Source organism: Oncorhynchus masou, chromosome 29 (genome assembly GCF_036934945.1).
Source record: "Oncorhynchus masou masou isolate Uvic2021 chromosome 29, UVic_Omas_1.1, whole genome shotgun sequence".
Lineage (NCBI taxonomy): Eukaryota > Metazoa > Chordata > Actinopteri > Salmoniformes > Salmonidae > Oncorhynchus > Oncorhynchus masou.
This window is the reverse complement of record NC_088240.1, coordinates 87147972-87164310: the sequence shown is the minus strand read 5'-3', so window position 1 is coordinate 87164310 and position 16339 is coordinate 87147972. Positions and strand designations below refer to the sequence as shown.

The 16339-nt window shown below is 46.9% G+C and overlaps 2 protein-coding genes across 2 annotated transcripts in view; one reads left to right on the top strand and one right to left on the bottom strand.

Annotated features, from left to right (window-relative positions):
• Nucleotides 1–11075, bottom strand: part of pde11al (phosphodiesterase 11a, like) — a 45853-nt gene extending 34778 nt beyond the window's left edge. The window contains 2 exon segments of the mRNA XM_064945026.1: nucleotides 3391–3549; nucleotides 10296–11075. Of these exon segments, the coding sequence (XP_064801098.1) occupies nucleotides 3391–3549; nucleotides 10296–11075 (939 nt within the window).
• The window catches only part of LOC135519813 (uncharacterized), a 66845-nt gene that overhangs the window by 33307 nt on the left and 17199 nt on the right, over nucleotides 1–16339 (top strand). The window lies entirely within an intron of this gene.

The window sequence follows — 16339 nt, the reverse complement described above, 5'->3', positions numbered from 1 at the left end:
ATCTGTGTATACACGTGTGCATGTGTGTGTGTTGGTGGCTAGTTTACCATTGATAACGTTCTTCTTTTCTTCAACGTCTAATAACACACCTGGCTGCTTTCCTCTTAATGGAGTATTGATTTAGTAAATTCATTACTCAGGTATTAAGTAGGTATTCTGAATGTGCTAGACAACAAGCAGTCACTTACGTAAGATTGAGTCTTTTTTAATTGGTTTTCTGTTAAGCAGCCTGTGGGTTTACTGCCTAGACCTATTTTCAACACACACTGAACATACATCTCAACCCAACTCTTTGATATGTGCTGCCATTTCTCTCAAAGACTAGGTTCAAACCTAGTTTTTTCAAACCTAGATTAGCAAATAGCATGCATCACAGATAGCATGCATCACAGATAGCATGCATCACAGATAGCATGCATCACAGATAGCATGCATCACAGATAGCATGCATCACAGATAGCATGCATCACAGATAGCATGCATCACAGATATCATGCATCACAGATAGCATGCATCACAGATAGCATGCATCACAGATAGCATGCATCATAGATAGCATGCATCACAGATAGCATGCATCACAGATAGCATGCATCACAGATGCATCATCATAGATAGCATGCATCACAGATAGCATGCATGAAAGCATGCATCACAGATAGCATGCATCACAGATAGCATGCATCTGTGAAAATTGTTTTAACAAGGGGTTGCCAAGAATTGCACGTCTTCATATAAATGAGTCTGTGTCCATCGCTCTTTTGAAGATCTAATGCATAAAGTGTTGAAAAAGAGTTGACGGTCTTGTTTAACTAAATCCTGCCACCTGGTGGGCATTAAGGAGAACTCCACGGCTAATCCCAAATGGCTCCCTGTTCCTTACTCACACCATTCCCAACGTAGGGCCCATAGAGTCCTGATCTAAAGTAGTGCACCATGTAGGGATTAGGGTTCCATTGAGGACATCAAAACAAAAATCACCTGGCGACGAAGAGAGAAAAACTATTTCACAGGAAATGGTTGAACAGGACCAATGTGTGAAAAAATATGTACATTAGTGAAAGCCCTATAGCTCTAACATCTGTATTGGGGTTAGTAGTGAAAGCCCTATAGCTCTAACATCTGTATTGGGGTTAGTAGTGAAAGCCCTATAGCTCTAACATCTGTATTGGGGTTAGTAGTGAAAGCCCTATAGCTGCAACATCTGTATTGGGGTTAGTAGTGAAAGCCCTATAGCTCTAACATCTGTATTGGGGTTAGTAGTGAAAGCCCTATAGCTCTAACATCTGTATTGGGGTTAGTAGTGAAAGCCCTATAGCTGCAACATCTGTATTGGGGATAGTAGTGAAAGCCCTATAGCTGCACCATCCGTATTGGGGTTAGTAGTGAAAGCCCTATACCTCTGACATCTGTATTGGGGTTAGTAGTGAAAGCCCTATACCTCTGACATCTGTATTGGGGTTAGTAGTGAAAGCCCTATACCTCTGACATCTGTATTGGGGTTAGTAGTGAAAGCCTTATACCTCTGACATCTGTATTGGGGTTAGTAGTGAAAGCCTATAGCTACAACATCTGTATTGGGGTTAGTAGTGACATAGCTACAACATCTGTATTGGGGTTAGTAGTGAAAGCCCTATAGCTGCAACATCTGTATTGGGGTTAGTAGTGAAAGCCCTATAGCTGCACCATCCGTATTGGGGTTAGTAGTGAAAGCCCTATACCTCTGACATCTGTATTGGGGTTAGTAGTGAAAGCCTTATACCTCTGACATCTGTATTGGGGTTAGTAGTGAAAGCCCTATACCTCTGACATCTGTATTGGGGTTAGTAGTGAAAGCCCTATACCTCTGACATCTGTATTGGGGTTAGTAGTGAAAGCCCTTATACCTCTGACATCTGTATTGGGGTTAGTAGTGAAAGCCTTATACCTCTGACATCTGTATTGGGGTTAGTAGTGAAAGCCCTATACCTCTGACATCTGTATTGGGGTTAGTAGTGAAAGCCCTATAGCTGCAACATCTGTATTGGGGTTAGTAGTGAAAGCCCTATAGCTGCACCATCTGTATTGGGGTTAGTAGTGAAAGCCTTATACCTCTGACATCTGTATTGGGGTTAGTAGTGAAAGCCCTATACCTCTGACATCTGTATTGGGGTTAGTAGTGAAAGCCCTATACCTCTGACATCTGTATTGGGGTTAGTAGTGAAAGCCCTATAGCTCTGACATCTGTATTGGGGTTAGTAGTGAAAGCCCTATACCTCTGACATCTGTATTGGGGTTAGTAGTGAAAGCCCTATACCTCTGACATCTGTATTGGGGTTAGTAGTGAAAGCCCTATACCTCTGACATCCGTATTGGGGTTAGTAGTGAAAGCCCTATACCTCTGACATCTGTATTGGGGTTAGTAGTGAAAGCCCTATACCTCTGACATCTGTATTGGGGTTAGTAGTGAAAGCCCTATACCTCTGACATCTGTATTGGGGTTAGTAGTGAAAGCCCTATACCTCTGACATCTGTATTGGGGTTAGTAGTGAAAGCCCTATACCTCTGACATCTGTATTGGGGTTAGTAGTGAAAGCCCTATAGCTATAACATCTGTATTGGGGTTAGTAGTGAAAGCCCTATACCTCTGACATCCGTATTGGGGTTAGTAGTGAAAGCCCTATACCTCTGACATCTGTATTGGGGTTAGTAGTGAAAGCCCTATACCTCTGACATCTGTATTGGGGTTAGTAGTGAAAGCCCTATACCTCTGACATCTGTATTGGGGTTAGTAGTGAAAGCCCTATACCTCTGACATCTGTATTGGGGTTAGTAGTGAAAGCCCTATACCTCTGACATCTGTATTGGGGTTAGTAGTGAAAGCCCTATACCTCTGACATCTGTATTGGGGTTAGTAGTGAAAGCCCTATAGCTATAACATCTGTATTGGGGTTAGTAGTGAAAGCCCTATACCTCTGACATCCGTATTGGGGTTAGTAGTGAAAGCCTTATACCTCTGACATCTGTATTGGGGTTAGTAGTGAAAGCCCTATAGCTCTAACATCTGTATTGGGGTTAGTAGTGAAAGCCCTATACCTCTGACATCTGTATTGGGGTTAGTAGTGAAAGCCCTATAGCTGCAACATCTGTATTGGGGTTAGTTCTTATTGGATATTCCTGTATGTGAAATAATAATCTACCCGGTTGGTTCTGAGACAGTAACACTGATCTCCCATTGGTGGAGATAGTGGTGATGATGTCAATGACAATAATGAATTCTCATTGTACAGGAACTTTAGTTTTACCACTCTTCTATTGGTCCATGAAGCCAGACAAGCTCAATCGAGCCCAGCTAAAGGATTTGAAATGATTTCTAGTAGTATTCTGAACTCAGGTGTGCTGTGGACTGACCTTCTCGTCGTCCTCCGTAAAAGGTGTTCCGATTGGGTTCTTGTTGATGGCCTGCACAACCCCGATGACCTCTCCATCACTGTTACAGATGGTCATACACAGGATGGACTGGGTCTTATAGCCGGTCAGCTTGTCTATCTCATCACTGAACCGATGATCCTGCAGGGGGAGACATATAGGAGGAGAAATACACACACACACACACACACGCACACGCACACGCACACGCACACGCACACGCACACGCACACACACACACACACACACACACACACACACACACACACACACACACACACACACACACACACACACACATAAACACATCTTTTTATTATTCAGAAATCAGAGACAGCCTAAAATCAATCTGAACCAACAGAATAGATTTGACTGTAGCCTAGTTAATATGGGTCAAAACACTGTGTTAATGTAGCCTACAGCACTGTAGTACACTGTGTTAATGTAGCCTACAGCACTGCAGTGCACTGTGTTAATGAAGGCTACAGCACTGCAGTGGACTGTATTAATGAAGCCTACAGGACTGCAGTGCACTGTATTAATGTATCCTACAGCACTGCAGTACACTGTATTAATGTAGCCTTACAGCACTGCAGTGGACTGTGTTAATGAAGCCTACAGCACTGCAGTGCACTGTGTTAATGTAGCCTATAGCACTGCAGTGCACTGTGTTAATGAAGCCTACAGCAGGAGCTACATGGTATTCTTATGTGCAGTGCACCAGAGACCTACAGGTAACTGCCAAAAAATGAAAACCCCAACATAAAGTGTGTTAATGTTGGCCACCACAAGCCAGTACCAGGAACTATTGGAGGGAGAGGGGCACCACGCAGCCAGTACCTGGAACTATTGGAGGGCGTGGGGCACCACGAGCCAGTACCAGGAACTATCGGAGGGCATGGGGCACACGAGCCAGTGCCAGGAACTATTGGAGGGCGTGGGGCACCACAGCCAGTACCAGGAACTATTGGAGGGCATTAACGAGCCAGTACCTGGAACTATTGGAGGGCGTGGGGCACTACGAGCCAGTACCTGGAACTATTGGAGGGCGTTGGCCTCCACGAGCCAGTACCTGGAACTATTGGAGGGCGTGGGGCACTGTGCCAGTACCTGGACCTATTGGAGGGCAGCACCACGAGCCAGTACCTGGAACTATTGAGGCTATAGCACAAGCCAGTACCTGGAACTAATGGAGCGTGGGGCACCACAAGCAGTACCTGGACCTATTGGAATGTAGCACCACAAGCCAGTACCTGGACCTATTGAGGGCGTAAGGCACCATGAGCCAGTACCTGGAACTATTGGAGGGCGTGGGGCACCACAAGCCAGTACCTGGAACTATTGGAGGGCGTAAGGCACCACAAGCCAGTACCTGGAACTATTGGAGGGCGTTGGGCCACCACGAGCCAGTACCTGGAACTATTGGAGGGCGTAAGGCACCCAAAACCTGGACCTATTGAAAACCGAGCCAGTACCTGGACCTATTGGAGGGCGTGGGGCACCACGAGCCAGTACCTGGAACTATTGGAGGGCGTGGGGCACCACGAGCCAGTACCTGGACCTATTGGAGGGCGTGGGGCACCACAAGCCAGTACCTGGACCTATTGGAGGGCGTGGGGCACCAAGAGCCAGTACCTGGACCTATTGGAGGGCGTGGGGCACCACGAGCCAGTACCTGGACCTATTGGAGGGCGTGGGGCACCACGAGCCAGTACCTGGACCTATTGGAGGCGTGGGGCACCACGAGCCAGTACCTGGAACTATTGGAGGGCGTGGGGCACCACGAGCCAGTACCTGGACCTATTGGAGGGCGTAAGGCACCACAAGCCAGTACCTGGACCTATTGGAGGGCGTGGGGCACCACGAGCCAGTACCTGGACCTATTGGAGGGCGTGGGGCACCACGAGCCAGTACCTGGACCTATTGGAGGGCGTGGGGCACCACGAGCCAGTACCTGGACCTATTGGAGTGCGTGGGGCACCACGAGCCAGTACCTGGAACTATTGGAGGGCGTGGGGTACCATGAGCCAGTACCTGGACCTATTGGAGGGCGTGGGGCACCACGAGCCAGTACCTGGACCTATTGGAGGGCGTGGGGCACCACGAGCCAGTACCTGGACCTATTGGAGGGCGTGGGCCACCACGAGCCAGTACCTGGAACTATTGGAGGGCGTAAGGCACCACGAGCCAGTACCTGGACCTATTGGAGGGTGTGGGGCACCACGAGCCAGTACCTGGAACTATTGGAGGGCGTAAGGCACCACGAGCCAGTACCTGGACCTATTGGAGGGTGTGGGGCACCACGAGCCAGTACCTGGAACTATTGGAGGGCGTAAGGCACCACGAGCCAGTACCTGGAACTATTGGAGGGCGTGGGGCACCACGAGCCAGTACCTGGAACTATTGGAGGGCGTAAGGCACCACAAGCCAGTACCTGGAACTATTGGAGGGCGTAAGGCACCACGAGCCAGTACCTGGACCTATTGGAGGGCGTGGGGGAAGTAACTGAAAGGTGGCTGGTTTCATTACCCGAGCCAACAAGGTGAAAAATCTTTTGATGTGCCCTTGAGCAAGGCACTTTAACCTAATTTGCTCCCGGGGTGCCATATGTCTGGGGCGGCAGGTAGCCTAGTGGTTAGAGCATTTGACCCATAAGGGTTGCAAGATTGAATCCCAGAGCTGTCAAGGTAAAAATCTGTATTTTTCTGCCCCTGAACAAGGCAGTTAACCCACTGTTTGTAGGCTGTCATTGAAAATAAGAATTTGTCTTTAACTGACTTGCCTAGTTAAATAAAGGTTAAAAAAACACATTTCACTTCACCTATCCAGGGGTATGTGACAATCAACATTACTTCAGTTTTTTTCAGTCTTCCACAAAAATTCCATAATTCGGAGTTCCATAATTTGATAGTGGTGGAAAACGCTGTCTCAGGAGCTGCTCCAGAATCTCCCATAAGGGTTTAATTGGGTTGAGATCTGGTGACTGACACACACACACACACACACACACACACACACACACACGCACACACACACACGCGCACACGCGCACACACGCGCACACACACACACACTCACACACGCACACACGCACACACACACACACACACACACACACACACACACACACAATCTCTTTAAACCCTCTATGCTCATTTGAGACCCCTCTTTCAAAGTCACTGAGAACTCTTCTTCTAGCCATAGTAGCCAAAGTAATGGGCAACTGGGGATTTTTATACATGACCCTAAGCATGATGAGATGTGAATTGCTTAATTAACTCAGCAACCACACCTGGTGTCTATATACATGTATCTCTCATTTACTCAAGTGTTTATTTTGGCAGTTACCTGTACACCTTATTGCTCTAATACAAAGTTGTATCCCAAATGTGACCCTATTACCCAACTAGTGCACTACTTTTAACCAGGGCCTGCACTATATTTTCAAATGTACTGCACTATGGAGGGAATAGGGTGCCATTTGGGATGACACATGTCAAATAAATTGGTCCACTGGGTCCCAGGACTGGGCTTAACATCTCTCAATATCCCACGAGGCTGCTCTATTCCTGCTAGCCTATTGTCTATTGCCAGTAGCCCAGTTCCCACAAGGCTGCTCTATTCCTGCAAGCCTATTGTCTATTGCCAGTAGCCCAGTTCCCACGAGGCTGCTCTATTCCTGCTAGCCTATTGTCTATTGCCAGTAGCCCAGTTCCCACGAGGCTGCTCTATTCCTGCTAGCCTATTGTCTATTGCCAGTAGCCCAGTTCCCACGAGGCTGCTCTATTCCTGCTAGCCTATTGTCTATTGCCAGTAGCCCAGTTCCCATGAGGCTGCTCTATTCCTGCTAGCCTATTGTCTATTGCCAGTAGCCCAGTTCCCACGAGGCTGCTCTATTCCTGCTAGCCTATTGTCTATTGCCAGTAGCCCAGTTCCCACGAGGCTGCTCTATTCCTGCTAGCCTATTGTCTATTGCCAGTAGCCCAGTTCCCACGAGGCTGCTCTATTCCTGCTAGCCTATTGTCTATTGCAAGTAGCCCAGTTCCCACGAGGCTGCTCTATTCCTGCTAGCCTATTGTCTATTGCCAGTAGCCCAGTTCCCACAAGGCTGCTCTATTCCTGCTAGCCTATTGTCTATTGCCAGTAGCCCAGTTCCCACGAGGCTGCTCTATTCCTGCTAGCCTATTGTCTATTGCCAGTAGCCCAGTTCCCACGAGGCTGCTCTATTCCTGCAAGCCTATTGTCTATTGCCAGTAGCCCAGTTCCCACGAGGCTGCTCTATTCCTGCTAGCCTATTGTCTATTGCCAGTAGCCCAGTTCCCACGAGGCTGCTCTATTCCTGCTAGCCTATTGTCTATTGCCAGTAGCCCAGTTCCCACGAGGCTGCTCTATTCCTGCTAGCCTATTGTCTATTGCCAGTAGCCCAGTTCCCATGAGGCTGCTCTATTCCTGCTAGCCTATTGTCTATTGCCAGTAGCCCAGTTCCCACGAGGCTGCTCTATTCCTGCTAGCCTATTGTCTATTGCCAGTAGCCCAGTTCCCACGAGGCTGCTCTATTCCTGCTAGCCTATTGTCTATTGCCAGTAGCCCAGTTCCCACGAGGCTGCTCTATTCCTGCTAGCCTATTGTCTATTGCCAGTAGCCCAGTTCCCACGAGGCTGCTCTATTCCTGCTAGCCTATTGTCTATTGCCAGTAGCCCAGTTCCCACAAGGCTGCTCTATTCCTGCTAGCCTATTGTCTATTGCCAGTAGCCCAGTTCCCACGAGGCTGCTCTATTCCTGCTAGCCTATTGTCTATTGCCAGTAGCCCAGTTCCCACGAGGCTGCTCTATTCCTGCTAGCCTATTGTCTATTGCCAGTAGCCCAGTTCCCACGAGGCTGCTCTATTCCTGCTAGCCTATTGTCTATTGCCAGTAGCCCAGTTCCCACGAGGCTGCTCTATTCCTGCTAGCCTATTGTCTATTGCCAGTAGCCCAGTTCCCACGAGGCTGCTCTATTCCTGCTAGCCTATTGTCTATTGCCAGTAGCCCAGTTCCCACGAGGCTGCTCTATTCCTGCTAGCCTATTGTCTATTGCCAGTAGCCCAGTTCCCACGAGGCTGCTCTATTCCTGCTAGCCTATTGTCTATTGCCAGTAGCCCAGTTCCCACGAGGCTGCTCTATTCCTGCTAGCCTATTGTCTATTGCCAGTAGCCCAGTTCCCACGAGGCTGCTCTATTCCTGCTAGCCTATTGTCTATTGCCAGTAGCCCAGTTCCCACGAGGCTGCTCTATTCCTGCTAGCCTATTGTCTATTGCCAGTAGCCCAGTTCCCACGAGGCTGCTCTATTCCTGCTAGCCTATTGTCTATTGCCAGTAGCCCAGTTCCCACGAGGCTGCTCTATTCCTGCTAGCCTATTGTCTATTGCCAGTAGCCCAGTTCCCACGAGGCTGCTCTATTCCTGCTAGCCTATTGTCTATTGCCAGTAGCCCAGTTCCCACGAGGCTGCTCTATTCCTGCTAGCCTATTGTCTATTGCCAGTAGCCCAGTTCCCACGAGGCTGCTCTATTCCTGCTAGCCTATTGTCTATTGCCAGTAGCCCAGTTCCCACGAGGCTGCTCTATTCCTGCTAGCCTATTGTCTATTGCCAGTAGCCCAGTTCCCACGAGGCTGCTCTATTCCTGCTAGCCTATTGTCTATTGCCAGTAGCCCAGTTCCCACGAGGCTGCTCTATTCCTGCTAGCCTATTGTCTATTGCCAGTAGCCCAGTTCCCACGAGGCTGCTCTATTCCTGCTAGCCTATTGTCTATTGCCAGTAGCCCAGTTCCCACGAGGCTGCTCTATTCCTGCTAGCCTATTGTCTATTGCCAGTAGCCCAGTTCCCACGAGGCTGCTCTATTCCTGCTAGCCTATTGTCTATTGCCAGTAGCCCAGTTCCCACAAGGCTGCTCTATTCCTGCTAGCCTATTGTCTATTGCCAGTAGCCCAGTTCCCACGAGGCTGCTCTATTCCTGCTAGCCTATTGTCTATTGCCAGTAGCCCAGTTCCCACGAGGCTGCTCTATTCCTGCTAGCCTATTGTCTATTGCCAGTAGCCCAGTTCCCACGAGGCTGCTCTATTCCTGCTAGCCTATTGTCTATTGCCAGTAGCCCAGTTCCCACGAGGCCGGACCAGCGTCAACATGTTGCCTCTGCCTCGCCAGACGCCCGTGGCCATGATATATGATGTGTAGCGTGCGACTGGTGGATGGGACTCCGGAGAGGGTGAGAGATGCAGCCTTGCAGGGAATGAAATGAACATGGTTTTCATATCTCTGTCTATGGAGGAAATGTTGGTGGATGGGCAGTATGTTTGTTCATGTAATTGCAATAATTACACAATTTTTTTGCCGCAATTGTTGTCATGGTGATAATGTGTGGATGACAGCATAAAATGGAGGTGTTCTGATGGGGGAAGATATACAGCCTTCAGGAAGTATTCACACCCCTTTACTTTGTCCCAAACAAATGTGTGACAGCCTGCATTTCAATTGGATGAAATGTAGATATTTGTGTCACTGGCCTACACACAATACCCCATAATGTCAAAGTGGAATTAGGAAAATCAGGATACCTGGAGTTACCAAGTCAATTCATGAGGTGCTCTGGAGCAGACGGTGGTTCAGGTTCTGTAGAGAGAGAGACTGAGAGGATGCCGTTTCACATTTCTCTTCTTCCACTTTGACATTACAGAGTATTTTGTGTAGATCGTATCCATAGAGGATTCACACACTATTAATGTCATGGTTTTTCGTTTCTTTTTCCCAATAATAGCATTGAATCAAAATGAAATATTACAATTTTGCATTTGTGGTTTGCAGCGATGGGTCTACTTTAGGAAACCTGGTGTTTCCAACTTGATAATGTTTACCTCATATGCGTTAGGTATGTTTACAGTCTCCCCATGCTCTGCCACGTATCCGATAATGCCCTTTCCCCACGGCACCTGCACCTCGTTAGAGTTCAGAGTGCTCGAAGAGGGTCGCACCGTGGTGCCCAGGTGCACGTCGAATAACTTAGACACGAGCGTTCTCTTGTGAGATGGTCCCTCAACTAGGAACAGCGAGCACCTATCTGCATCCACCAGGATACACACATTGATTAGGATCTTATAACTCAGGTTGGTCATGTCCAGGTCATTGGAGACATCTTTCACCAACTCAAGGAAGAACTCCCTCTCGTTGGTCTCCTTCAGTCTGTATTTGTAGTCGATGGCACTGGAAGCGTACTGGGGCACATTGACCCTGGATTCGAGAAGGGCGCTCAGAATGTGCCCGGTGGTTGGCGGCAAAGAACTAGCTTTGCGCAGTAACGCGCGGCGTCTCATGCTGGACTGGGAATCATCGTGTTCCCTGTGACTGGCGTGCTCGTCGTAGGTTCTGTGAGCGGTGGTGGCTTTGGACCGGGCAAAGTTCCTTCGCAGCTCCATGTGGGAGGAGCGGCGCCGGAGACCGTCAGGGTTGGTCGGCCAGAGCGGGTCCCTGGGCACTCCACCACACTTTTCCTCGCCAAGGGAGACTTTGGACCGCTGTTGGTCCTTCAACCACCTGCTCACCGTATCGCATTTTCCTTTACGCACGACATACTCCTCAAAGAGGTCCGGGTGGCCGTCCAAAAACGCTTCCACATCAGAGAAGTCAAAAGTAGTCATCAGGGAAAAATAAAAGACCCTAAGAAGAAGCAAAATAATATCAGGATAACAGGAGATACTGAATCAATGAATGAGGTGCTCTGGAGCAGACGGTTGTTCAGGTTCTGGGGAGAGAGAGAGAGGATGCCGTTTCAGGTCTTCATTTACTCCCTGCTGCCCATTTAAAACAATCCGTCTTTGTCCTCTTCTATGGAATGCTGCAAGCAAAGATTTTCAGCTAGAGTATTAAATCAATTATTAATGAATTATGTTTACTTCTTGAGACTAACGCCGAGTGTAGCAATTTGAGGGGCTGTGTGTCAGTCAGCTGAGACTACAACACCGGATTCCCTGGTGGTTCTGAAGCTTATACAATGCAGATCAGGAGGAAAACACTGTCCGCTTGTTGCAGATCAGGAGGAAAACACTGTCCGCTTGTTGCAGATCAGGAGGAAAACACTGTCAGCTTGTTGCAGATCAGGAGGAAAACACTGTCAGCTTGCTGCAGATCAGGAGGAAAACACTGTCAGCTTGTTGTAAACAGTCAGCTTGTTGCAGATCAGGAGGAAAACACTGTCAGCTTGTTGCAGTTCAGGAAGAAAACACTGTCCGCTTGTTGCAGATCAGGAGGAAAACACTGTCAGCTTGTTGCAGATCAGGAGGAAAACACTGTCAGCTTGTTGCAGATCAGGAGGAAAACACTGTCAGCTTGTTGCAGATCAGGAGGAAAACACTGTCAGCTTGTTGCAGATCAGGAGGAAAACACTGTCAGCTTGCTGCAGATCAGGAGGAAAACACTGTCAGCTTGCTGCAGATCAGGAGGAAAACACTGTCAGCTTGCTGCAGATCAGGAGGAAAACACTGTCAGCTTGTTGCAGATCAGGAGGAAAACACTGTCAGCTTGTTGCAGATCAGGAGGAAAACACTGTCCGCTTGTTGCAGATCAGGAGGAAAACACTGTCAGCTTGCTGCAGATCAGGAGGAAAACACTGTCAGCTTGTTGCAGATCAGGAGGAAAACACCGTCCGCGTGCCTGTAGCAGTAGATGTTATCTTTCTTTATTTGCCAGGGACACTTGAAATAGCACACTATTCCATATTTAGTGCACTGCTTTTTGCCAGGGCCTATGATGAGTGAATAGGGTGTCATTCCAGACTCGGGCTCTCTCTCTTTACAGGGCTCCAATTTAAAATGAATGAGAATATTAAATTACATTTCCTTTGAATCATTTTAGAGTGAATGCAGCCAAATATATTGTATGTGTGTGTGTGTGTGTGTGTGTGTGTGTGTGTGTGTGTGTGTGTGTGTGTGTGTGTGTGTGTGTGTGTGTGTGTGTGTGTGTGTGTGTGTGTGTGTGTGTGTGTGTGTGTGTGTGGAATAGCACAGAGTGAGATAGAGAGGGAGAAAAAGAAGAGAGAACATTAATGTTAATGTCCAAGTGCTCCTTTGTCGACACACACTTGCCAGCCCAGCACACCTTGAGAAGCCAGTTACCACTTTGTACAGGACATAAATAATCCTCCCTCTGCTCTCAGATATGGAGCACCAACTTTGAAGTTTATGGAGCACAATTTGTTATTTACAGTGGGATTTACTGTCCATATGCACATTTTAATTACATTATTAAAACACTACACTTGTGTCTAAAATGGCACCCTATTCCCTATGAAGTGCACTACTTTGGGCCATCCTCATAGGCTCTGGTAAAAAGTAGTGCAATATATAGTGAATAGCGTGCCATTTGGGACTCAAATCCTTCTGGATAAACAACAATAGTTGATAATATAAAACAGAAAAGGCTGAGTGGTAGGACTAACAGTAATGATGGTGATGACTAAAGGCTGAGTGGTAGGACTAACAGTAATGATGGTGATGACTAAAGGCTGAGTGGTAGGACTAACAGTAATGACGTTGATGACTAAAGGCTGAGTGGTAGGACTAACAGTAATAACGGTGATGACTAAAGGCTGAGTGGTAGGACTAACAGTAATGACGGTGATGACTAAAGGCTGAGTGGTAGGACTAACAGTAATGATTGTGATGACTAAAGGCTGAGTGGTAGGACTAACAGTAATGACGGTGATGACTAAAGGCTGAGTGGTAGGACTAACAGTAATGACGTGATGACTAAAGGCTGAGTGGTAGGACTAACAGTAATGATGACTAAAGGTGATGACTAAAGGCTGAGTGGTAGGACTAACAGTAATGACGGTGATGACTAAAAGCTGAGTGGTAGGACTAACAGTAATGATTGTGATGACTAAAGGCTGAGTGGTAGGACTAACAGTAATGACGGTGATGACTAAAGGCTGAGTGGTAGGACTAACAGTAATGACGGTGATGACTAAAGGCTGAGTGGTAGGACTAACAGTAATGATGGTGATGACTAAAGGCTGAGTGGTAGGACTAACAGTAATGATGGTGATGACTAAAGGCTGAGTGGTAGGACTAACAGTAATGACGTTGATGACTAAAGGCTGAGTGGTAGGACTAACAGTAATGACGGTGATGACTAAAGGCTGAGTGGTAGGACTAACAGTAATGACGGTGATGACTAAAAGCTGAGTGGTAGGACTAACAGTAATGATTGTGATGACTAAAGGCTGAGTGGTAGGACTAACAGTAATGACGGTGATGACTAAAGGCTGAGTGGTAGGACTAACAGTAATGACGGTGATGACTAAAGGCTGAGTGGTAGGACTAACAGTAATGACGGTGATGACTAAAGGCTGAGTGGTAGGACTAACAGTAATGACGTTGATGACTAAAGGCTGAGTGGTAGGACTAACAGTAATGATTGTGATGACTAAAGGCTGAGTGGTAGGACTAACAGTAATGACGGTGATGACTAAAGGCTGAGTGGTAGGACTAACAGTAATGACGGTGATGACTAAAGGCCTAGGACACAATCTTGCTCCAATCTGACTTTTTTATATTTCTATATAACTTTCTGTATTTCTAGTGTGCCGTTTTTACACTGTATAGATGTTCCTGCCAAAACCAGCAGCTGGATCTACGCACTGGTATTTTCTTTCTTTCTAGAACTAATTTTACAATTACATCACTCCCTGCAGAGTCGACAGGAAGTGGATATTTCTCGTTTTCATTATACAGTCATTTTCAACTTAATTTTCGTTTCCCATGAAAAACAGAAGCAGCGACTCTGTTCAGGCGTCCTTCAATGTGTAATATCTCTTTTGTAATTGAGTCCTGCATGGTAAAGGGGGATACATTCAGCTCTTGTCTTAACCGCCCTACACGTGTACATGACTTGACTTCTTAATAAACAGGGCTGTAGTCCAGTGGCCTTGTCTCTCCATATCTAGTCCTTCTTAATAAACAGGGCTGTAGTCCAGTGGTCTTAACACCATTACTGTTAGTCCTACCACTCAGCTTTTAGTCATCACCAACATTACTGTTAGTCCAACCACTCAGCCTTTAGTCATCACCGTCATTACTGTTAGTCCTACCACTCAGCCTTTAGTCATCACCGTCATTACTGTTAGTCCTACCACTCAGCCTTTAGTCATCACCATCATTACTGTTAGTCCTACCACTCAGCCTTTAGTCATCACCATCATTACTGTTAGTCCTACCACTCAGCCTTTAGTCATCACCATCATTACTGTTAGTCCTACCACTCAGCCTTTAGTCATCACCAACATTACTGTTAGTCCTACCACTCAGCCTTTAGTCATCACCGTCATTACTGTTAGTCCTACCACTCAGCCTTTAGTCATCAACGTCATTACTGTTAGTCCTACCACTCAGCCTTTAGTCATCACCGTCATTACTGTTAGTCCTACCACTCAGCCTTTAGTCATCACCGTCATTACTGTTAGTCCTACCACTCAGCCTTTAGTCATCACCATCATTACTGTTAGTCCTACCACTCAGCCTTTAGTCATCACCAACATTACTGTTAGTCCTACCACTCAGCCTTTAGTCATCACCATCATTACTGTTAGTCCTACCACTCAGCCTTTAGTCATCACCAACATTACTGTTAGTCCTACCACTCAGCCTTTAGTCATCACCAACATTACTGTTAGTCCTACCACTCAGCCTTTAGTCATCACCGTCATTACTGTTAGTCCTACCACTCAGCCTTTAGTCATCACCGTCATTACTGTTAGTCCTACCACTCAGCCTTTAGTCATCACCGTCATTACTGTTAGTCCTACCACTCAGCCTTTAGTCATCACCAACATTACTGTTAGTCCTACCACTCAGCCTTTAGTCATCACCATCATTACTGTTAGTCCTACCACTCAGCCTTTAGTCATCACCGTCATTACTGTTAGTCCTACCACTCAGCCTTTAGTCATCACCAACATTACTGTTAGTCCTACCACTCAGCCTTTAGTCATCACCATCATTACTGTTAGTCCTACCACTCAGCCTTTTCTGTTTTATATTATCAACTATTGTTGTTTATCCAGAAGGATTTGAGTCCCAAATGGCACGCTATTCACTATATATTGCACTACTTTTTACCAGAGCCTATGAGGATGGCCCAAAGTAGTGCACTTCATAGGGAATAGGGTGCCATTTTAGACACAAGTGTAGTGTTTTAATAATGTAATTAAAATGTGCATATGGACAGTAAATCCCACTGTAAATAACGAATTGTGCTCCATAAACTTCAAAGTTGGTGCTCCATATCTGAGAGCAGAGGGAGGATTATTTATGTCCTGTACAAAGTGGTAACTGGCTTCTCAAGGTGTGCTGGGCTGGCAAGTGTGTGTCGACAAAGGAGCACTTGGACATTAATATTAATGTTCTCTCTTCTTTTTCTCCCTCTCTATCTCACTCTGTTCTTTTCCACACACACACACACACACACACACACACACACACACACACACACACACACACACACACACACACACACACACACACACACACACACACGCACACGCACACGCACACGCACACACACACATTCACACACATTCTCCCCTCTAGGTCTCCATAGATTAGTTCTGATTTGTTTAGAAATGTGCTTTGAAATATTCACTTTATTCTCCTGGAAACTGGAAACGAGTCCAGCTGGATTGCTTTGAGCACCAGGCTCCTATCATTCTCAGCAACACAGATGAGAGAGCACTAAGCCAGGAGAGTTGTCTCCATCATATAACTGTTTGGCCAGTCCATTGTCCATGAGACAGAAATGGACTGGCCATAGGGCAGATGGGCTCTACCGTCTTCCTTTATCCCATGCGGGCCTGTCTAAATGGGATGTTTTGGCAGAATTATCATTATTTGGCTAATCATGAGGGCAT